The sequence below is a fragment of the Schistocerca cancellata genome, chromosome 2 (genome assembly GCF_023864275.1).
Source record: "Schistocerca cancellata isolate TAMUIC-IGC-003103 chromosome 2, iqSchCanc2.1, whole genome shotgun sequence".
NCBI classification, from domain to species: domain Eukaryota; kingdom Metazoa; phylum Arthropoda; class Insecta; order Orthoptera; family Acrididae; genus Schistocerca; species Schistocerca cancellata.
The window spans coordinates 226,263,166-226,288,386 of NC_064627.1; the positions used below are offsets into that span (position 1 = coordinate 226,263,166).

The following is a 25,221-nucleotide window of genomic DNA, read 5'->3' on the forward strand; positions in this document are numbered from 1 at the left end:
CCAGTCCCACTACTTGGGACACAGCAGCAGGTGATACACAGATGCACCATACAAACTGGTATAGGCATGTGTATTCAAATACAGAGATGTGTAAACAGGCAGAAAAATGGTTCAAATGGCTCTGAGCACTATGGGACTTAACATCTATGGTCATCAGTCCCCTAAAACTTAGAACTACTTAAACCTAACTAACCTAAGGACAGCACACAACACCCAGTCATCACGAGGCAGAGAAAATCCCTGACCCCGCCTGTAAACAGGCAGAATATGGCGCTGCGGTTAGCAACGCCTATACAAGACAACAAGTGTCTGGCGCAGTTGTTAGGTCAGTTACTGCTGCTACACTGGAAGGTTGTTGTTGTTGTTGTTGTGGTCTTCAGTCCTGAGACTGGTTTGATGCAGCTCTCCATGCTACTCTATCCTGTGCAAGCTTCTTCATCTCCCAGTACCTACTGCAACCTACATCTTTCTGAATCTGCTTCGTATATTCATCTCTTGGTCTCCCCCTACGATTTTTACCCTCCACGCTGCCCTCCAATACTAAATTGGTGATCCCTTGATGCCTCAGAACATGTCCTACCAACCGATCCCTTCTTCTGGTCAAGTTGTGCCACAAACTTCTCTTCTCCCCAATCCTATTCAATACTTCCTCATTAGTTATGTGATCTACCCATCTAATCTTCACCATTCTTCTGTAGCACCACATTTCGAAAGCTTCTATTCTCTTCTTGTCCAAACTATTTACCGTCCATGTTTCACTTCCATACATGGCTACACTCCATACAAATACTTTCAGAAATGACTTCCTAACACTTAAATCTATACTCGATGTTAACAAATTTCTCTTCTTCAGAAACACTTTCCTTGCGATTGCCAGTCTACATTTTATATCCTCTCTACTTCGACCATCATCAGTTATTTTGCTCCCCAAATAGCAAAACTCCTTTACTACTTTAAGTGTCTCATTTCCTAATCTAACACCAACATCACCAGACTTAATTCGACTACATTCCATTATCCTCGTTTTGCTTTTGTTGATGTTCATCTTATATCCTCCCTTCAAGACACTATCCATTCCGTTCAACTGCTCTTCCAAGTCCTTTGCTGTCTCTGACAGAATTACAATGTCATCGGCGAACCTCAACGTTTTTATTTCTTCTCCATGGATTTTAATACCTACTCCGAATTTTTCTTTTGTTTCCTTTACTGCTTGCTCAATATACAGATTGAATAGCATCGGGGAGAGGCTACAACCTTGTCTTACTCCCTTCCCAACCACTGCTTATCTTTCATGCCCCTCGACTCTTATAACTGCCATCTGGTTTCTATACAAATTGTAAATAGCCTTTCGCTCCCTGTATTTAACCCCTGCCACCTTTAGAATTTGAAAGAGAGTATTGCAGTCAACATTGTCAAAAGCTTTCTCTAAGTCTACAAATGCTAGGAACGTAGGTTTGCCTTTCCTTAATCTTTTTTCTAAGATAAGTCGTAAGGTCAGTATTGCCTCACGTGTTCCAGTATTTCTACGGAATCCAAACTGATCTTCCCCGAGGTCGGCTTCTACTAGTTTTTCCATTCGTCTGTAAAGAATTCGTGTTAGTATTTTGCAGCTGTGGCTTATTAAACTGATTGTTCGGTAATTTTCACATCTGTCTACACCTGCTTTCTTTGAGATTGGGATTATTATATTCTTCTTGAAGTCTGAGGGTATTTCGCCTGTTTCATACATCTTGCTCACCAGATGGTAGAGTTTTGTCAGGACTGGCTCTCCCAAGGCCGTCAGTAGTTCCAATGGAATGTTGTCTACTCCGGGGGCCTTGTTTCGACTCAGGTCTTTCAGTGCTCTGTCAAACTCTTCACGCAGTATCGTATCTCCCATTTCATCTTCATCTACATCCTCTTCCATTTCCATAATACTGTCCTCAAGTGCATCGCCCTTGTATAGACCCTCTATATACTCCTTCCACCTTTCTGCTTTCCCTTCTTTGCTTAGAACTGGGTTTCCATCTAAGCTCTTGATGTTCATACAAGTGGTTCTCTTATCTCCAAAGGTCTCTTTAATTTTCCTGTAGGCAGTATCTATCTTACCCCTAGTGAGATAAGCCTCCACATCCTTACATTTGTCCTCTAGCCATGCCTGCTTAGCCATTTTGCACTTCCTGTCGATCTCATTTTTGAGACGTTTGTATTCCTTTTTGCCTGCTTCACTTACTGCATTTTTTTATTTTCTCCTTTCATCAATTAAATTCAATATTTCTTCTGTTACCCAAGGATTTCTACTAGCCCTTGTCTTTTTACCTACTTGAACCTCTGCTGCCTTCACTACTTCATCCCTCAAAGATACCCATTCTTCTTCTACTGTATTTCTTTCCCCCATTCCTGTCAATTGTTCCCTTATGCACTCCCTGAAACTTTCTACAACCTCTGGTTCTTTCAGTTTATCCAGCTGCCATCTCCTTAAATTCCCACCTTTTTGCAGTTTCTTCAGTTTTAATCTGCAGGTCATAACCAATAGATTGTGGTCAGAGTCCACATCTGCCCCTGGAAATGTCTTACAATTTAAAACCTGGTTCCTAAATCTCTGTCTTACCATTATATAATCTATCTGATACCTTTTAGTATCTCCAGGGTTCTTCCATGTATGCAACCTTCTATCATGATTCTTAAACCAAGTGTTAGCTATGATTAAGTTGTGCAAAATTCTACCAGGCGGCTTCCTCTTTCATTTCTTAGCCCCAATCCATATTCACCTACTACGTTTCCTTCTCTCCCTTTTCCTACACTAGAATTCCAGTCACCCATGACAATTAAATTTTCGTCTCCCTTCACTGTCTGAATAATTTCTTTTATTTCATCATACATTTCTTCAATTTCTTCGTCATCTGCAGAGCTAGTTGGCATATAAACTTGTACTACTGTAGTAGGTGTGGGCTTCGTATCTATCTTGGCCACAATAATGCGTTCACTATGCTGTTTGTAGTAGCTTACCCGCATTCCTATTTTCCTATTCATTATTAAACCTACTCCTGCATTACCACTATTTGACTTTGTGTTTATAACCCTGTAGTCACATGACCAGAAGTCTTGTTCCTCCTGCCACCGAACTTCACTAATTCCCACTATATCTAACTTTAACCTATCCATTTCCCTTTTTAAATTTTCTAACCTACCTGCCCGATTAAGGGATCTGACATTCCACGCTCCGATCCGTAGAACGCCAGTTTTCTTTCTCCTGATAACGACATCCTCTTGAGTAGTCCCCGCCCGGAGATCCGAATGGGGGACTATTTTACCTCCGGAATATTTTACCCAAGAGGACGCCATCATCATTTAATCATACAGTAAAGCTGCATGCCCTCGGGAAAAATTACGGCCGTAGTTTCCCCTTGCTTTCAGCCGTTCGCAGTACCAGCACAGCAAGGCCGTTTTGGTTATTGTTACAAGGCCAGATCAGTCAATCATCCAGACTGTTGCCCTTGCAACTACTCAAAAGGCTGCTGCCCCTCTTCAGGAACCACACGTTTGTCTGGCCTCTCAACAGATACCCCTCCGTTGTGGTTGTACCTACGGTACGGCTATCTGTATCGCTGAGGCACACAAGTCTCCCCACCAACGGCAAGGTCCATGGTTCATGGGGGGGGGGGGGGGGGGGGGACTGGAAGGTTATCAAGATTTAAGTGAGTTTTAACGTGGTGTTATAGTCGGCGCACGAGCGATGAGACACAGAATCTCCGAGGCAGCGATGAAGTGGGTATTTTCCAGTACGACCATTTCACGAGTATACCGTGAATATCAGGAATCCGGTAAAATATCAAATTTCCGACATCGCTACGGCCGGTAAAAGATCCTGCAAGAATTTAACCAACGACGACTGAAGAAAATCGTTCAACGTGACAGAAGCACAACCCTTCCGCAGATTTCAGTGCTGGGCCATCAACAAGTGTCAGCGTGCGAAGCATTCAACGAAACGACATCGATATGGGCTTTCGGAGCCGAAGGCCCACTCTTTTCCCCGTAATGACTGCTTGACACAAAGCTTTACGCCTCGCCTGGGCCCGTCAACATCGACATTGCACTGCTGATGACTGGAAACGTGTAGCCCGGTCGGACGAGTCTCATTTCAAATTGTATCGAGCGAATGGACTTTGCGACTGCACGACATAAAGCCTTACGCCTCGTCTGGACTCGTCAACACCGACAGTGTACTGTTGATGGTTGGAAGCATATTGCCTGTTCGGACGAGTCTCGTTTCAAATTGTATCGAGCGGATGGACGTATGGAGGCAACCTCACGAATCCATGGACCGTGCTTCTCAGCAGGGGTCTGTTCAAGCTGGTAGAAGCTCTGTAATGGTGTGGGACATTTGCAGTTGGAGTGATATGGGATCCCTGGTGCCTCTAAATACGACTCTGACAGGTGACACGTACGTAATCATCCTGTCTGATCACCTGTAGCCATTTGTGTCCATTGTGCATTCCGACGGACTTGGACAATTCCAGCAGGACAATGCGACACTCCACACGTCCAGAATTGCTACAGAGTAGCTCCAGAACCACCCTTCTGAATTTAAAGACTTCCGCTGGCCACCAAACTCCCCGACATCAAAGTTATTGAGCGTATCTGGGATGCCTTGCAAAGTGCAGTTCAGAAGAGATCTCCGTCCCCTTGTACTCTTACGAATTTATGGACAGCCCTGCAGGATTCCGGGTGTCAGTTCCCTCCAGCACTACTTCAGACATTATTCGAGTTCATGGCACGTCTTCTTGCGGCACATTTGCGTGCTAGCGGGGGCCCTACACGATATTAGGCAGGTGTACCAGTTCCTTTGTCTCTTCAGTGCATGTCGCCTTTAGACGCCTTAGAAACGGCCTTTGAATGGTCCGAGAAAATCGTTGCGTCATTTAGCAGTTCAGACTGGTTTGTCACTAACGTCTGATCACAGAGTTGTACACAAAAACTGAAACTTTGCAGAAGTACAATTGTGCAGCACCTTCAGCTAATGCGCCACACATTTCGAGTACCAGATCGCAGCATCAAGCGGTGATCGCCCAGGACGTCAATTCTCACTCAACGCCGCAGATGCGTTTGAGCCACACGTGGAACACACTGTATTTCACATTCATAGTGAGAAAACTGATTGGTAGAAGTAGAAAAGCTAGAGGAAATTAACATGAGCAAAAACAGTTGACTACAGTATTTTGCTGAGTATATCTGTAACAGATTGCGAAAGTATGTGTTTAGTTTAAACTGTAGAGCTTAATATTGTGGGCGAGTAAGAGGGCGCCTAACTGTTTTTCTACCAGCTGAGCACACAGAGTGTTTACGGTGGGTTTTGCAGTACCTGCAGATGTGAATGACGAAGCCATCATCGACGCCCCTGCTCAGCATATCCTGTACGGCCTCCCTGGTGCAGATGCTGAGGCCCAGCACATTCACGTCCAGAAGATCCCGCCAAATGTCTGTTGTAGCAGCTGCTCACGATAAAAGAAAGACCAATTACATTCTTTCCGAATACGACGTCGCTCTGCTGATGGTTGCTCTTCAGTGTAACACATATTTAAAATGACATAATGTAACTGTAGGTTAGTGGACGACAGCGTGGTATTGCAGTCTGTTACAGTCTGTAGAAAAGTTTTTTTTTTTATTAAATACCCACGAGCAGCTGTAAAAGAGGTTGCCTCCGTACTGTAGAGTGAGCGCTTTTGGGGTTTTGCGAAGGGAATTCGATGAGCTACAGCCTTATCCTGGATGTCAGCGCGAGACTCGAGATCAGAAGGTGTCAGGCGCTGACTGACAGCATTTGTTATGGCCCTGATGTTTCCGAAGCGTGGGATACTCCAACTAGCAGGTCGTGAAGACGCTGGTATTCTCAGTTGCTCAGAACACTGCAATTCGGGAAAGATACGGTCGCCATGATCAAGTGGCACCAGCTAAAATGTATACGTGGATGAATGCTGTCTCGGCAAATTCACTGGTAAAATCTTATCGGGTTGTCAGCCAAGTTGTGGTGTCGCGTTGTCGCAATTATTAGACGAGTTTTCAATTCGCGATATTCAGGTGATGTGTCGGCTTGATATCCAGTTTGTTCTGTTATAGCGGATGAATAGCAGACCTCCCTGCCGACGACCCAGCAGATTGGCCAATTGCATTCCTCCGGAAGAGGTGTGACGACCAGTGATGGGGGATGGGTGGGCACCAGCAGGATAGAGGGTGGCCAAGTGTCAACTCTTGATGCTGCCTGTCTATTTGGTCCGCAGCCTCCGCCGCTTTCACACCAGAGCGTTCCTGACACACAGTTCAGGAGAAATTAAGTGATAAACATTGAGATGCTTGAAAAACTTTTTCCAATTTAATGACTTTGTTTCTGTAACTTTTGCTGCGATCACCCCTAAAATAAGTTTGACACTAGCACTATTTGGCAAAGAGGTCCAACAGGAACATATTACGGGTTTCTCATTTTCTTGGGTAATTAATTTCAGTTCTTACTTTTTCATTAACCTGTGAGAATCACCGAAACTAAAGAAACCTACATAATTAGGGTTTTTCATCTTTAACTGTAAAGATTAGACGCGCTTAATATCAAAACATTTAACACATGAACTCGGCTGTTAGCGGTCAGCGTGGTCGAAATGGACAGCTTAGCCTCCTTAGCTGAGTGGTCAGTGTCTCTGACTGCTACGCAGCGGGCACAGGTTTGATTCCCGGCAGGGCCTGGGATTTTGCTCTACTTGGGAACTGGGTATTACTTTGTCTACAACTTAATTTCATCGTCATCGACATGCAAGTTGCCCAATGTGGCGTCAACGGAAAAGACTTGCAACTCGGCAGCCGTACTTCCCAAGGTGGGGAGTTTAGGATTATTATTAATCGATTTTCAGTCTCATGGTTTAGTGTATTACGTCTGTGGTTTTTTATAATTGATACGGGGCTGTATCATTATAGGCACCTCTGCCTGTGGGGACAGGCTTCGTCGTCGTCCCCCTCTTGCCCTTCGTAAGGGCACTGATGACAATGCTGTTGATGGACCCAAGGCTAGTATCATCATCATCACATTAACTCCTCTGTAAATTAATCAAGTCTTTCAAGTTGCTTTCTGCGCGAGAGTTCGATTCTTTAACGTATTGGGGGTGGGGGGGCTTTTACTGGTTGAAGCGCTAAACTCGCGTGATATTTCTTGTTTTTATGAAGATACTTTTAATTGTTACTTGTTAATTAAATGAACGGATTCGTGACAATGCCTAGAATGTTATTTCTGGCATTTGTAAATCCTAACATCCACTCAAATATTTAACAAAGTCGAAAATTAGTAATAATGACATGTCGACTATCATGAAAATATCATGAAAATATGGCGGGCAGTATCTCAAAACAACATGAAACCACTTCCGTCGTGATGAGCCATATTATCTTTAGTGTGTTTTGTAGTTTTCATAGCATATTATATTTGCTCACTGGTGTGCATAGACATCCGCAAGGGAGGGCAAGAGAAGCGTTTCACCACTCGTGGAATCTGGGTACAAATTTTTTGTTCATAACAAAATTTTCACAAATTTTCAGCACTGATTGCCTGCTACTCCAGTAAATTGCAGTTTTAACATTGCCGAGTGGAACAGAATATACGGTGACGTTAGCAATGACAGTTTTCTCACAACATGTGTTTGTAATTGAAGATATGCGCGGAAAACGGGCTAATCCTTAAATATAAAAGCTGAGAGATAAGTGTTGCCATCTGTTGCTGGGTTAAGGGAACTATCAATATTGACATTGGTCTCACCCACAAATATCCTAATGTGATATTTAGGGGTGAGACCAAATTTGATAGTTCCCCTTGAAAGGTGGCTACACTGAGCCACAGCGCCAAAAATCGCGCCAGAGAGAGTATTGTTCCGCCGCCTCCACTGGCAGTGCGTGTTGAGAGGTAGTGGCAAGCAGTTCTTGCGGAGAGTTCTTGCCGAGCAGTCGTGGTGGACACTGCTTTTATCGGAAGTTGGAATGAGATGGGTAGTAGTGAGTGTTGTTCCATGTTGTGCAGCTATGTGATGGGAGAGATAGCAGATGTTATTCTAATGGAGATATTGTAATGATCTGAGTGCTTTTCGTCAATATAAATTAAGGTAACTAACTACTGTTATTTATTTTCTTATTATTTGTGTGTCCTGAATAATGCTTCATTACAGGTTCAGTCAACAAAGCATCTGGCTTGTGTTCGTGTATTAGAGTGTAATTTTGGTTTTCTTGCACAATTATAGTATTTCTAATTTTCTTTTATCACGTCAGTATAAATCATATTTAAAAATTCTTGTCTTGTTGAAGAAGAACCGTGCCAGATGTGCGTTGAGTCATACTACCACATACAGAACAGCTACACTTGTGCTTGTTGTTTCGTAGGTTTTATAGTTGCTGGGGACTTAATTAATTAATTGTATTAACGAAAATTTTCTTACATTCTTTGTTGTCATTCTAAGCAGTCAGATTGCGTATTAATACTAGTCAGGGCCAGCCGTTTACGAGACTTGCGTAATCGGACATACAGCTACTAAAAAAATATTTGCATTTCATTTTATTAAGCCCCCATGCACGTGGCGACCGCTGCTTCGGATCGTCCTTTGGAATCTTCTGATTGCAAAAATAGTAGACAGTAGTATTGTTGTGGTAATTTGTAGTTTAGTAATTGTAGTCTAGATTGCATGTGTAGATTTGGTAATTGTCATTCTTCCAATGGTATTTCATAATTTAATTTTGTTGTCTTGTATACGCGTTTGACAATTTAGTGCAATTATTTCAATTGTTCGTTAATCGTGTTTGGGGGAAACTTTTCATGTAAATGGTATTGTTGGAGATAAAGTGTCATTGTGTGCAATTTTCGTACAGTGACGAGTTTTGTATGTTTTGTAAATGATTACACGATCGATGAAACAGGCAAAAATGATGAATAGTCAGAATAACGAAATTGTTAACATGGCGAACTCGCCAACACAGGAGAACAGTGTGATGAATAATGGTGTTGAAAACAATTTAATAAGTCGGGAAAATAGTCCGGAAACAGTTCAAAATTTTTCACAATCAAAGAATTTTCAGAATACGAGATTAACGACAGAAGATATGCAGCGGTTAATGGGTGCAATATTAAATCTGGGATCACAGTTGGAATCTACATTTAAAACTGAATTGAAAGCAATGACAACACGGTTATGCTCAAAAATAGGAACAATTGAAACCGAGATGAAAGCAGTGGGATCACAGTTAGGCTCACGAACAGGGACATGGTTCAAAAACATGAAAGATGAATCAAAGAAAGAAATTAGAGAAGAAGTACAACCGATTTTGAATGCTCACAATAATAGTTTAATTTCAACAGAAATTGGACAAGAGGAACAGGACAGAGAACGGGAAGAAAAAGATCGCGTGATAGTGCAAAATTTTTCAGAGTTAAATTTACAACGTGCACACGATAAGGAGGAAATATTTGAGAGAATCGAGAAATCCGTACCAAATGACAGATTAAATAACCTAACACAACAGTATGAACAGTTAACTACTAAATGCGTTAATGCTGAAACGCGAGTCGCGACACTTACGGAAGACGTAAATAAACAGAAAGAACAAATTGGCGACTTATCGGAAAGAGTGGAGGAGATTTCAGATAAATTGACAAATCTTAGTTTAAATGGGGACAGAGATTCAGATGATACAGCTCCATTGCCATTTTCAGAAACCGAAGAGTACCAGAGCATAAATAAACATGTTGAAAATCAGGGAAAATTTAATGAACGCGTGAAAAGGGAATTTGAGGCATTAAAAAAGCAAGTCAAACAAATTGAAGGCGAAATCGTAGGAAAAGATAGCAGAAGAAATTTAGAATCACAGATACCAGAGGAGTTTGAAGAAAATAATTTGTTTCATTTACGGGATGCAACAAGAGATCGCCAGGCGCGCGAACTTGACAATAATCGACCTTGGGACTGGGACAAACGCGGTAGGTCTTTGTCGCCACGAGGCGAAAACTTGGACTATAAACACTTTTTGACTGTTCGGAAATTTAAGATCTTCCGCAATTCTAAGAATGACATACATCCATGTTCATGGTTAGATCAATTTATGTACGCACTTCCGCCAAATTTGCCATTAAGTCACAAACTAAAATTAATGTGCAGCTATTAAAGTCCTCAGGGGATTCACTACTCTTAAGTGAATATGTGCCGTAGCGAGCATAGGGCCCCGAGCTGTAGTGGTGCTATTTCTCTTTTAGTTTTCTGTACCGCTGCCTACTCTTTTACTATTCTTTGCATCTATCAAAACAACTCTTCGACTATCAATCTATCTAGAGAGTAAGTAAACAATAACCGGATATGGCTGTTTTACCCAAAAGTGATTCTGGAATTTACCGTTTGGACTTACTGTATCTTCTGCAGCATTCATTTGTAGTTTAAACGAAATTTTACCTGTTCATCTTCGTGACAATGTTACTTCATATGTTAACGATATTCTTATTGGTAAACGTTCTTGGAGTGAGCACAACAAAATTTTGGATTCATTATTACGTATTTTTGCAAGAGTTGGCATTACAGTGAACTTAGAAAAATCTGAATTTGGTCGTTCTCAGGTGAAATTTCTCGGTCACATTATTTCTACAGAAGGTATTCTTCCTGATCCAGAAAAATTTGACGCTATTCGTAATTATGCTGTTCCTACCACAAAACGTGATGTTCGTAGTTTCCTTGGTGTCTGTAATTTTCTTAGACGCTTTGTTAAATTGGACGATTTGGCCACACCTCGTTTTTGCGATCTATCTGGAAAGTTCTTTTTAAACGAAAATCGGTCGACAACTCTGTTTGGTTAGTTTGTATTCCTGATGAGTGGGTTAATAAGCTGATTTGGTATACGCATTTCAGTTATGCACACTTTGGTCCCAGATAATGCTTTCATAAATTACGAGAAAATTGCTACTTCAATAATATGGAAAAACGTATTCGATTTGTTCTTGCCAAATGCAAATTATGTCAAAAGGCTAAGCCGCCGACAGTTTCTCACAGAGCACCGTTGTTTCCTATCATTCCAGCGAAATTAAAGGACATGGCTGCAGTTGATTTGTTCGGTCCAGTGGTTCGATCTACTAATGGTTTTGCGTACATTTTCGTAGCAGTGGAGTTGACATCAAAATATGTGTGTTTTACACCGTTACGCAAAGCAACAGCTCGTTCAGTATCTAATGCTTTCATCAAACATTTTCTTAAAGAAGTGGGTCATGTTGATAAGGTTATATCAGATAATGGATCACAGTTTCGTTCTAAAATTTGGCTTCGTACTCTACGGCGTCGTTAAATTAAACCAATTTTCATTTCACTTTTTCACCCTTAATCTAACGCTTCAGAGAGATGGATGAAGGAAATCAATAAACTGTGTCGTCTTTATTGTCATCAGAATCACAGAACTTGGGATCAGTATCTTCATATTTTTCAAAACATTCTGAATGAACTTCCTAACGACTCAACTTCTTTACCACCTACATATACTGATATTAAAAAACAAAGCACCGACAAATCGCATTTCTGAAATCGTTCCTTTTCCGCCTACACGGAAACTGCGGCATTCTGAAGTTGTCAACCTGGCTCTACAAAATATTGCATCTGCGGCTGCTAGAAGAGAGAAATCAGCTAAGCGTCCTGGTCGTTTAAAAATCTTGTCAGTTGGTCAGAAGGTGTTAATTAAGGCTCATCGTTTGTCTCACAAAGGAAAAGGCTTGTGTTGGAAATTTTTTCTGCTTTATAACGGTCCATATAGAATTCGCAAAATTATTCATGATAACACTGTCGAAGTAGAAACTCTGAAATCACGACGCTCTAAAGGAATACATCATATATCTAACGTTAAAATTTTTGTGGAATGATATACTTTTAAAATATTTTTTAGGAATGACATACTGGTGAGAAACTAACAGCTACATGTAAACATGCGGAGAGTACAAGGACACCGCGCTGTGTTTTGGCGGCGGCGTCTACTCAAAGCAACAGTCAAGTCTGCGCGCCGCTAAAGGCAGTCGTTGACCGCAAACAATTGCTTCCTACGTCACGCGCCTACAGCTGATCGAGCGCTCAGTGCGAATGCACTGACAGCCGTAAATAAATACACAGTCTAATTTCTCCGACTAAATTCAGTATAAAACTATAGTTACTTGTTGAATTCTGTTATTAACATTCAGTATTTTTCAGGATACGGTTCTATAAGGTATTTAAGAACTTCAGGTAAATTCTGTGCGTGTCCGACGTTAAGACGACTTGCTATCGAGAAAATTTCAGGAAAAATGTCATTTCGAAGAAGAAAGTAATAAACTAAAAAGGTAATTATTAACTGAGTTATTTTTCAGGTAACATATTTCCACTTAGGTACGTACTTTAGACGTAATTTGCTGCTCGCGATTACGTGATTCATACTTTGTGCTAATTACATGTTCAATGAAATTACTTGTGAAGCGACGTGCTTGCGTACGTTAACTGATTTTGACAATGATTATTAATGAACTGGATTGTTACTTGTGTATATTATGCATCGCTTGGCTGCACTGCTTTTTCACTGATGTCATATTTTTAATTATGTGCCTGCTGTGCTTATTTATTTAAATTATAATTGTCACCTGATTAATTGTGCTGATGTGGTTAGGTATGTAAGTTATACTTTGTGATTTATCTGCTTGCGCCTTCATGTTTACTTATTTGCTTGCGCCTTCATGTTTATTTATTAAGATTACATATGAACATTTATTTGCTTACGGTTATACGATGCTGATGACCTGTTTATTACGTAAGATATGTTTGCTGCTATGCGTATGGATTGCACATTTACACATTTCTGCTTGTTGTCATAACTATACTTTAATTTGGTATATAGCAATGCTGATGTACAGTGTACAAACATAGAGTTTAGGTTACACTATGGTACTATTTACAGATTGTTCGCTTGGCAGAGCCTCGTTATAGAAATTGTGCTGCATCCACTTGTTGACATTCTGTTCTCTACTGGTATATTTACTCGCTATTGCTTGTTTTGCTTACGCTCAGTGCTTTATATTTTTAAGATAAGAAAATGAACTGCTATAATTCGACGAACGACATTAGTACAAGAAACTTCATAGAAGTCACATGAGCTGGAGGTTTTATGGAAGCTGTATAAATGTATGCCAATAGGAAGGAAGCTAACGACATGACATACCAACACAGTTATTACACTGCATTTTTCGTGAGCAATTGAAATAGGAAGTGACACTTGACACAAGAAATACTCCACATGTTTGCTTCTGTTTGCCATAATTCTTGAAGTGGTGTACAATTAAGATCATTCACACTCCGTAATCGTACTTAATTACTGAGAGTTATTCGAACTAAGTCTGTTAGAGGTCATGTATGCATTCTTTGTTTATAATTCATAATGAGTAGAAGATTTTGGTCAGATGGATTACACAGAGGTTGTGTGTTGACAGTGTGTCTTCGGATTGTATGGGATGAGGAGGTTTGCATTAGGATTTTATCTGTACTTGTTCGACGAAACTGACTTGAGGAAAGAGTTGTTATGGAAGTGAAATGATATTGGTAATATTGGAGTTTTTGTGGACAAGAGGTAAGGTAAATGATACTGGCAATAAGGTTTATATGTATCGACGTATTGAAGAGGTATTATGGAGGTATTGAGATTGTATGAAGTTGATTGGAGTATGGTGTATAAGAGGTAAAGTAAGTGAGGTGCATTTTTTTTTGTTGTTGGTCTATATGGAACAAGGAGGATGAAGATAGCAGACTAGAACACTAAAATGGAAGGAAGATTGTCTACACACACTTTGTTAAATCACTAAGCAGTATGTACTTTTTTTTTTTTGGAGAGAGGAAGTTGCATATCTTGGCACACTGACAGTTGATCAGCAACCGTACATTTTGATCTGGCTCGGCAAACATTGGTCTTGACATGATGACTATGACGTTGACTTAACTATTATTGACTGTTATACATTGCTGCCACTATTACTTGATACACATGATGAATATGAAATTCTGACAGAAGTGCATGTACACAGTTAACACTGTTCAATTACACAGTAGTACTTAATGTGGATGAAAGATGAGTGAGTGTGTTTTGTGTGTTTTCCTTTCCTAATCCTACCCACCTATCTCCTAAATATTATTTTATTTGTTTGTAGTGGCTTGCACTGACACCCATAATTATTAACTGATGTTTGTGTATCTGTAATAGTAATATAACAATTATCTGATATCATTTGTGTGTTGTTATGATTTGTATGTTTAGTGTAAAAGCATTGTAAGTGTATTCAAACTATTGTTCATGCTTGAACTGTCTGAGTAGGGATGAAATTATGGACTGTTACTTGTACTGTTTCTACATGATTGGTGCCACTAGGACATGTTTAATTTGTGCTTAGGAACAGTGTAATCAATGATAGTTGTTTAATGTCACTTGATGGTGTCTGCACCTACTCAACATTCCTGGGTGCCACTGATGGACTGCTTCTACTGAAATGGTGTCACTTGTTGCTGTAGCACCTGTTCAACATTGCTGGGTGCCACTGATGGACTGCTTCTACTGAAATGAAGTCACTTCTTGGTGTCTACACCTGCTCAACATTGCTGGGTGCCACTGATGGACTGCTTCTACTGCAATGATGTTACTTCTTGCTGTCTGCACCTACTCAACTTTGCTGGGTGCCACTGATGGACTGCATCTATTGAAATAATGTCACGTGTTGGTGTCTGCACCTGTTCAACATTGCTGGGTGCCACTGATGGAACTGCTTCTACTGAACTGGTGTCACTTGTTGCTGTAGCACCTGTTCAACATTGCTGGGTGCCATTGATGGACTGCTTCTACTAAGATGATGTCACCTGTTGCTGTTTGCACCTACTCAACATTGCTGGGTGCCACTGATGAACTGCTTCTACTGAAATGATGTCACCCGTTGGAGTCTGCACCTGTTCCACAATGCTGGGTGCCACTGATGGACTGCTTCTACTGAGATGATGTCACTTGTTGCTGTCAGCACCTATTCAACAGTGCTGGGTGCTACTGCTGGAACTGTGAACTACTTGTTGTGAATATTTGTATTAACTGATTTTTTGTGTATTACTGTTTGTGAAAAGTTATAAGACTGCTCATATTCGTCATTGCTGACGTTATCGATTGAATTGTTTAACCACATGATATTTCTGTAAACTATTATGTAAAGTCACATGTATGAAAGAATTTGTATTGCTTAGTGTATTTTATATATTAGGCTATTGTAAGGTCAGTGCAAAGCCAAAATTTTATCTAGTTTACGTATTAATATTATCTTTTATGTTTGTCTGTATTTTTTTTTGACGAATTTGGTGGTATTTTCACCACCAATGCTGGCAAAAATACCATCAAATTCTAGCCCGTGGAGGAAGGGCATATGAAAGGTGGCTACACTGAGCCACAGCGCCAAAAATCGCGCCAGAGAGAGTATTGTTCCGCCGCCTCCACTGGCAGTGCGTGTTGAGAGGTAGTGGCAAGCAGTTCTTGCGGAGAGTTCTTGCCGAGCAGTCGTGGTGGACACTGCTTTTATCGGAAGTTGGAATGAGATGGGTAGTAGTGAGTGTTGTTCCATGTTGTGCAGCTATGTGATGGGAGAGATAGCAGATGTTATTCTAATGGAGATATTGTAATGATCTGAGTGCTTTTCGTCAATATAAATTAAGGTAACTAACTACTGTTATTTATTTTCTTATTATTTGTGTGTCCTGAATAATGCTTCATTACAGGTTCAGTCAACAAAGCATCTGGCTTGTGTTCGTGTATTAGAGTGTAATTTTGGTTTTCTTGCACAATTATAGTATTTCTAATTTTCTTTTATCACGTCAGTATAAATCATATTTAAAAATTCTTGTCTTGTTGAAGAAGAACCGTGCCAGATGTGCGTTGAGTCATACTACCACATACAGAACAGCTACACTTGTGCTTGTTGTTTCGTAGGTTTTATAGTTGCTGGGGACTTAATTAATTAATTGTATTAACGAAAATTTTCTTACATTCTTTGTTGTCATTCTAAGCAGTCAGATTGCGTATTAATACTAGTCAGGGCCAGCCGTTTACGAGACTTGCGTAATCGGACATACAGCTACTAAAAAAATATTTGCATTTCATTTTATTAAGCCCCCATGCACCCTACCCAGCAACGGATGGCAACGCTTATCTCCAAGCTTTAACATTTGAGAATTTGCCCGTTTTTCCGCGAATGTCTTCAATTGAAGTGCAACCACTCAAGGAGGTCCGTTGTGGTCTGTAATTGCCGTATGGTAGCAAAATTTAGTGGATATGCTAAAGTGTTAATCCGGAAGCGATTTACCCTAGAAAAAAATTAGTTTTAATTTTAGCCACCAGATGCAAATCTGCCGCTGTGAATAAAGGAGAGGCGTATAGAAATGTTTCCATATGGAATGGATTAAGAACAAGATGTGGGCAGAAAAGGACAAACAAGTAAGAAAGGCATAATGCTGATTTTCTTATTAACCCCCGCTCACACAAGTTGTTCAATGCGAGCACTCGAGACGTCGACGAGATCAGAAGTCGCTCGCAGCAGTTCCGGTGGAATCTTAGCGACGTGGTCCTGTACGCTGGCTTTCAGGTCAGGTAGAGACCGATCCTGTTCCTGGTAAATGCGTTCTTTTAGAAATCCCCAGTGCCAAAAGTCACATGGATTCAGATCAGATCACATTTTATGTGACGTAGCATGTGAAAGTTGCTGGATTTGGACGGGTTACTCCTGTAACTGAAATATCAGATCTGAAGATGGTTCTGAATGAACCGAAACCGGTCATATGAATCAAAAAAAATGCAATCAAGACGGTTTTAAGTAACATTATATTTTCAAACGTCTCATGCAAGAATCCCAAACGCCCAATAGTTTAGCTAACTAATTTTCAGCTACTACCCGAGGAATAGAGTTATGTGGCCGTTGCGTGGTACATGTTTAGTCGAATTTTCGTCAACGCTGCTTTTCCCGGCTAAACCAGTACCTACCATCCCAGAGTGAAGGGGCAGACAACCTGAAGCCTATCCAGGTAGGTGGACAGACTGGTAGTGTGTGGACATACAAGGTGAGAATGTGGGTCTCGCGGGAGGCGTGCGCGAGATAGTCCCTGCAGTCGCACTCACCTCTGTGCCCTCGGTGGCTGAAATGGATAAAGCGTCTGCCATGTAAGCAGGAGATCTCGGGTTCGTGTCACGGTCGGGTCACACATTCTTCACCTCCCCCCGTTGGTATATATCAACTCCCGTCAGCATCTGAAGGTATTAATATAATTCTAATTTAGATATTTTAACGGCTAGTGAGAGACCAACCCTCCTCGGCGCATGTGGACGTAGAAGATCAGTGCTGCATTACTGACTGTGCATTCAGTTTTACACGGCAGCTGTATTGTAGTGGTCTCTGAATGCTGCACTGCAGTTCTGTACAGCTATACTTAAACCTAACCGGTATCATGCGATTTTGTAGCGTAAACGGTGACGTGGTATCTGTCAGATTCCAGAATTTGGTTTGTATAATACGATATTGTCTTAGCTGGTGAGTTGTTTACTGAACTCAGCTGCTAATAGCATGTATTTACAAATATATAACAATAACATACTAAAATATTAATAAGAAAAAGAAAATACAGAAAATAGGTAAGTCGTCTTCCGAAAAAGTGGACTTCCCTATAATCTCAAAAATCAAGGAAAATACTTTTAATTATTAGTCTTATGCTTTGCAGCTCTTTCATGAACAACCAACAATCAGAAATAAAATTTTTGGAAAATTTGAACGATAAATTCACATCTTGAATGATGTTAATTTGTTAAAGGTCAGAATTTAGGCGTTATGTAAGCACTCACTTTTTCCAAATGCATTTTGAAAACTAGTTCATTTACTGACAGAACTAGTTGAAAATAGCTAGTCTCTTCAGGCTGTCTTGAGTGCTAGTGTGAATCTTCTACAGTCTCCATATTATGCGAATTAATTAATTACGAGAAATTATGAGTAATAACCATAATACATCACACCATAATTATCAAAATAAATACGAGATGCTGATTACGCCGTCTGACAAATAAGAATCACGGTATCGTACGTCAGCGAGAGTCGCGGCGACTTCACTGTGCATTTAGTGAAGATCAAACGGGGCGAATGCCACTCCTCCTTCACTGCAAGAGGCCAGCGCTCAAGCAGAAAGGTGCACGGAGGGGAAAAGCCAAAGCCCTCTGCAGAAAGTTCGACAGCCGTCTCACACACTGTGTTACCAGTTAAGCGTTAAACTATAGAGCCAAACATGTCAGCCGAAAGAGAAAATACAATTTTATGCGCTGGAAGAAAAGAAAAATGATGTGAAATCTCAGGTTCGAAATTTTGACATCTCCAGGAATGGGAAATGCAACACCGCGCCACATACATACATAGAGCTACGAATGCTGCACTTCAGGTAGTTTGGCTGTGCAGTACAGTGATAAACTGAAGAGACGTTCATCTAGTCGTATTATACTGGCTCAGGGTTACACCTCACATAATCAACGCAAAAAAAATGTTGCTTGCGAAATGCATTCTGTTCAACTTCACTTATGCCAATGTACATTTAAAAAATAGAACTAATGAAAGCATTGCAAGGCATGCATTAGCACAATCAGCTCTAAAGTTCTGTATGCAAAAATAGTGTCACGAGATATGATCAAGCATTTTTTTAAGGTTATACCCTGTCCACTTCATTAATGTGATTGTTTTGTTTGTATTTTTTATTGGCATTCAACAGGATTTCCTCAGCTGTTCTTTTTTAAATTTCACATTTTTAATTTAGATCGTCAGTCTAACATTATTGGAATACGAACTAATTTTTGTGAATAATTTCTAGCTATATTTCATAACTCGGACATCCCGGATTAAATCGTATTCAGAATGTTTACTCAAGAAGGTGGCATCAAATGGTTCAAATGGCTCTGAGCACTATGAGACTTAACTTCTGAGGTCATCAGTCCCCTAGAACTTAGAATTACTTAAACCTAACTAACCTAAAGGACATCACAAACATCCATGCCCGAGGCAGGATTCGAACCTGCGACCGTAGCAGTCGCGCGGTTCCAGACTGTAGCGCCCAGAACCGCTCGGCCACCCCGATCGGCTAAGGTGGCATCCGTATTCATACTTATTAGTATTACTGGGGCAGTATCCAAGGAGTGGCCGAGCGGTTCTAGGCGCTTCAGTCTGGCACCGCGCGATCGCTACGGTCGCAGGTTCGAATCCTGCCTCGGGCATGGAAGTGTGTGATGTCCTTAGGTTAGTTAGGTTTAAGTAGTTCTAAGTTCTAGGGGACTGATGACCTCAGTGCTCAGAGCCATTTGGACCATTTTTTGCAGTATCCAAATCCACCGAATAAGTTACCATTTATTAAGAAAATGTCAATTTTTAGAATATTGCCCTCTCTTCAATAAATTTATGCGGACCACTTGCTGATCTGATGTCATAAAGGGAAACGCAGCATCATTTTCGGCATTAACGGAACTACTGAATGTTACAGTTATGAGCGGAAAGTTGCACAAATGTTCCTTGCTTATCCTTCAAACCATTAGTACTAAAGATCACTTACATCTAAATCAAGGTAGTTTTTAGTGTATGTGTAATGTGTATGTGATATATACCTGTCGCTCTTCTAAGACATATCTTAAAAATGACTTGCTATGTAACACGTATGCGTATATTGTATTGCCCAAGCGTAACAAAGAATATGAGCCAACGTTTCGGTTGACTTTCAGAACTACACCTGTTTTCCTGTTCTTGATGCTTAAACCTTCTTGTGCTAATACTCACATGTCAGTTCGGCGTTCTTGCAGAGGCCAGCGTTGTTGATCATGATGTCGACGCCAGACAGATGGTCCCGTATCCATTTGAAGGCTGCCAGGATGCTGTCCTCATTTCTGAGGTCCCCCTCAATAACGTGTAAGTTGCTAGTGGTGTCTTTCAGTTTCAGTGACTGTGGAGCAATACCTTGACATGATTCCACGGCAGTCGAGTAGAAAACTAAAAGAAAGTTCACTCAAAACAAAAATAAAAAGGCGACGTATCACGAAGGAATTATCCGAATGGGACGGAAATCATTAGATGTGAGGCACATGCACAAACAAATGATAACAGTTTCAGAAAAATTGGATGATTTATTCAAGAGATAGAGCCCAACAAACAGAGCAAGTTAATAACGCATTGGCCCTCTTCTGGCCCTTGTGCGAACAGTTACTCGGCTTGACATTGACTGATAGAGTTGTTGGAGGTCCTCTTGAGCGGTACTGTGCCGAATTTTGTCCAATTGGCGGGTTACATCTTCAAAATCCCGAGCTGGTTGGAGGGTCCTGCCCATTATGCTCCATAGTTCTCAACTGGGGGCAGATCCGGCGACCTTGCTGGCGAAGGTAGGGTTTGGCAAGCAAAAAGACGAGGAATGTACGCACGGGAATTATCTTTCTGGATTGTAAGTCCAGGATGGTTTGCCATGAAGGTCAACAAATCGGAACGTAGAATATCGTCGATGTAGCACTGTGCTGTAAGGGTGCTGCGGGTGACGGCCAAAGAGGTCCTGCTATTAAATAAATGGCACCCCAGACAGTCACTCCTGGTTGCCGGGCCATATGGTGAGTGGCAGTCAGGATGGTATCCCATCACTGGCTGGGGTGTCTCCAGACACGTCTGCGCTGGTCATCAGGGTCCAATTCGAAGTGGCACTCATCGCTAAAGACAATTATACTCCAGTCAATGAGATTTCAGGTCATGATGACCAGCGAAGAAGTGTCTGGGGCGCCCTGGGCAGCAATGGATACCAACCTCCTGATTCAAGCTGGTCCACAACACTTGTAACGGTCCTTGATATCCTTGATAGTGACACTTCGATGGAGTTGACATTTAATCTGGTAACACATATTTTCTATCAGTGAAAATCGTGGGGCGTTGCTGGCCACAGAAATATCTAAACGTCATGAAGGCAATTCAAAGACGCACATATCATGTGTGGACAAGCAATGTAGTGTTGAAAAATGGCATCACGATACTAACGCATGAGCAAGAATGCAGAACGTCGGTGATATTCCGTTGCGCCATTCGAGTTCCCTCAGTCACAATCTGCCATGACTTGATGTCGTATCTGATGGCTCCCCACACTATGACGCCAGCTGTACCTCTCCTTAGCATTCGAAGAATGGGACCTCTCCCCAGATCATGCCGGACTCGCTGACAATGATCACGTGGGATGTTACAGGATGGGTACCCATCGCTGAACACAATACAACGCCATTCATCAGCAGTCCATTCTTCCCCTTCATGACGCCACTCCAAATTCAACCTTTCGTGTTGTGATGTTACTGGCATCCTAAGAATGTGACGGCTGCTGCCAGTTTCCAGATTGATATAGGGAGTCCATTACTTTGTCTCTGATGACAGGCACAGATGAGAAGGGGTTACTGCGTGCTGGGTGCACATTCTGGCGATCTTCCCTTGTGGTGGCCAGACGTGTGCGACCAGAACTGTGGCGACGAATAGGCCGGCTCTCACCTTCATTCAGTAGAACATCGATTTACTGTCACTTCTGAATGCCTCACGAGTCTGGATGTTGCACAATTCGACCAGTTGGCCAAATCGAGACCCACAACGAGGCCCATTACAAAGACTGTCAAGTGCTGATAACACTCTCTCATAGGGGTATACGGCAACTTCGTGTCCTTCACAGTAACACCCTACCAGGCTTGGTAACAACACTAATGCACTGTGGTCATAGGGTCATAGGGTCATAGGGTCATAGGGAACTGCGACCCTAATCATTTACATATCCACCGATGGTGTGTACATGTATGAAGTCACCCTGACATGTGACCATTTCTTCTGAGTGCTTCAATTGTGTGACAGTTAGTGTAGATGAAAATTGAAAACAATTTATTGTACTATTTTAACTCTAATTCAAGTCACTTATGTGCTAACAAGTATACACATACACACACACATACACACACACACATACACAGAAAATACTTTACAAATTGCATCATTTACCCAGTTATCGAAAAATTTAATATGTGTTTGTATGTCACTACGTCAGTGATCGGTAACAAGGTCTCTACACTAGTGCGTTATAGTTTTTTACATTTTCATATGTGTTATAACAAATGTGATCTTGTGATAGCAGAGGACAGCCGATTAGCGTCTACTTTGGTACTGGATTCGCACTTTGTCATTTTGAAATTTTTGTTTGCTATTAAAAGTGTTGGTTGTACAGTTTGACTGAGGTCAATGGCGTAGCGAGAGGAAAGGGGGCGTCAAGAGGGTCTGTCATACTTCGGCCGTCACTTGCAGAAGGCCGCGCGGGATTAGCCGAGCGGTCTCAGGCGCTGCAGTCACGGACTGTGCGGCTGGTCCCGGCGGAGTTTCGAGTCCTACCTCGGGCATGGGTGTGTGTGTTTGTCCGTAGGATAATTTAGGTTAAATAGTGTGTAAGCTTAGGGACTGATGACCTTAGCAGTTAAGTCCCTTAAGATTTCACACACATTTGAACATTTTTGAATTTCCAGAAGGTCGCCAAATGGTCTTCAAAACAAAGAACATTTTCTGGAAAATTTAGTATTGTTAGCGCAAGTTCTATATATTATATTACTATATGTGTTTCTGGAAGAGGGGTGGGGGGGCAATAAAGTGTTGTGCCCCAGGCGTCATTGGGAGGGGAGGATGCGGGGAGGGGGAGGGGGCTCCAATGAAGTATCGTGCCCTGAGGGCTAGTTACGTTCACTACGCCACTGACTTGAGTTTTAGATCAACCATGACTGATTCACTGTCGATGCCATCATTGACAGATATTGAAGAAATAGCATCACTTCTTTCTGCCTAAGATACCAAAACAGGTATGGATTAGATTTTGAAACCGGAAAAGCAGCTGTTTGAGTTAGTAAATGCCCGCTACTTTCACTTATAAACGCTCACTGTTGACATGCAAGGGGCGGTCAGAAAGCTTCTGTTAGAAGGCAGTACAGTTCAAAATCGGTATCCCAATCATGCAAAAGCGCCTTGTGCATTGAGGCAATCATCCAACCGATGCATCAGGTTGAAGATAGCCGGTGGTAAAACACCATGTCCTGAGCATGAAGAAGTCCGTAACTGCGTGCTGCACATCCTCGTCCGACAAGAATCATCTGCCCTTCCAGGTCTTTTTTAAGCGACCAATCGCCAGATAAACGCATGAGGAGCAATCAGCACAATATAGCGAATGCCTGAGTACCTCCCACTTGAGTTGTCTGTAACTTCTGCGTTACGAGTTCTGCGATATGAGGATGTGTGTTATCATGAACAAGCAGCACACTTTGGCGCATCATTCCACAACGGTGTTTTTCGAAAGATATGCTCCCCCTTGGCATTCTTCATTCTCCTCTGTGTATCTACCAGTCTCTCTCCTTCGGCAGCCAAGAAAAGAATAACGGCACGTTGGTCCTCTTTGGCTCCTTTTTTTTTTTTTTTTTTTTTTAAATAACGTCGCAATAGTTCACGTTTCCGCATGCACCGCACGTACGTCGGAAAGGTACGAATACAACACTAATCCCTTGGCTACATATCGATGCTTGTATACCGGCATCGGAGTCGCGCAACGTTGCGTATAAACTGCAACTTTGCCTCCAAATGGAAACTATTTGATCGCCCTTTGTGTTCCAGAGAGAAAGAGCGAAGTTCCCGTTCTCTGCCAGCACATTAGTTGGCTTAGACTCATTTGTACGACAGTGAGCTCAAAAGTAATGCCTTCGAATTCTTAGAATTTTGTACATAAAACAAACGTTATTAGCATTCTACATCTTTATACTTCATGTGTACGTATTTGCAGCCCTCTGCCGCTAGAGACCTCCGAATTTTAGCGAGTAACATTGCGGTGAGTAGCAGAACTATGTCGGCGCTTGAGAAACAGCGTACTGGAATCGAGTTTCGAATTCAAAGAGTTGGGCCATACATGAAGCACCGTCTCTTTCAGCAAGCAATGCCAGGCCACACATGAGCGCTGCAGCATCTGCAACAATGCTTCACTGTCATCGATCGTCCTCCATACAGTTCCGATCTGGCCTCATCCGATTTTCGTCTGTTAAAGGACGCCTTCGACGACTTCACTTGATAGTGATGAAGCGGTGCGAAACCGGCAGGAGTGGCCGTGCGGTTCTAGGTGCTACAGTCTGGAGCCGCGTGACCACTGCGGTTGCAGGTTCGAATCCTGCCTCGGGCATGGATGTGTGTGTTGTCCTTAGGTTAGTTAGTTTTAAGCAGTTCTAAGTTCTAGGGGACTGATGACCACAGCAGTTAAGTCCCATAGTGCTAAGAGCCATTTGAACCATTTGAAGCGGTGCGAGCGTAGATGAGGTTCTGGCTCCGTCAACGGAGTCAAACATTCTACAGAGACGGTATCAAAAAACTGGTACTTCGTTGGGAGAAATCTGTTCGTCGCCAGGTACGATGGGAAATAGATGTGTAGACATGAAGAATTGAGATGTAGAATCTTAATAATGTTTGTTTTGTGTACGCTTTAAGAGTTTGCACACAAAAAATTCGGAGGCGTTCCTTTTCAGCACGCCCTCGTACTAAAGACAGTGTTGAATAGGAAGCTGAAATAAAGTGAGAGCACCGTCATGACAGCGTCTTACGAAAGCAAGTGCCGACTAGTACAGATAACGTGATCCTTGTCTACCTGAAGTTTATCGACTGCCTTGTCGAAGCCAACGACGGCGATGCCGTGGCTGAGTAGCACCTGGGTGGTAGCGAAGCCGATGCCTGAGTTGGCTCCCGTCACCATGGCAACACGACCGGCGTACTTTTCGATCCCCATGGTCGCTGACTGCACACTATGGCGTCGCTGTATCGACGGATTACCGCAGGTCACAAACACCGCCTATGCTAACTAGCTGTAGCTCCCAACACTGCATAGCGGCTTGCTATCGCACAACAGCTGCGATAACATAAAACACTTGAGTTATCTTTCTTAGATAATTTTTTTGCCCACGTCACCTACTTTACGGAGATTCGGAATTTTCATAACTTTTGCCGGCTCCTGCTTATATATTCCCCTTTATTTGAGATTGCCACGTCATTGAAATACATCCATAAAAATTAATAATTTCCGTGTCTATATGTCAATTCTGTCACTCCATTCTAATTTTACCGCGCGACGTGGATCC

General features: G+C 41.9%; 1 protein-coding gene across 1 annotated transcript in view; it reads right to left on the bottom strand.

Moving 5' to 3' along the window:
• The window catches only part of LOC126144736 (dehydrogenase/reductase SDR family member 11-like), a 49,586-nt gene extending 24,647 nt beyond the window's left edge, over positions 1-24,939 (bottom strand). Inside the window, exons 1-3 of the mRNA XM_049915508.1 lie at positions 24,735-24,939; positions 19,853-20,015; positions 5,342-5,471 (exon numbers count right to left, since the gene is read on the bottom strand). Of these exons, the coding sequence (XP_049771465.1) occupies positions 5,342-5,471; positions 19,853-20,015; positions 24,735-24,872 (431 nt within the window). The 5' untranslated portion in view covers positions 24,873-24,939. The remainder of the gene's footprint in view (positions 1-5,341; positions 5,472-19,852; positions 20,016-24,734) is intronic.
• Positions 24,940-25,221: the final 282 nt, after the last annotated feature.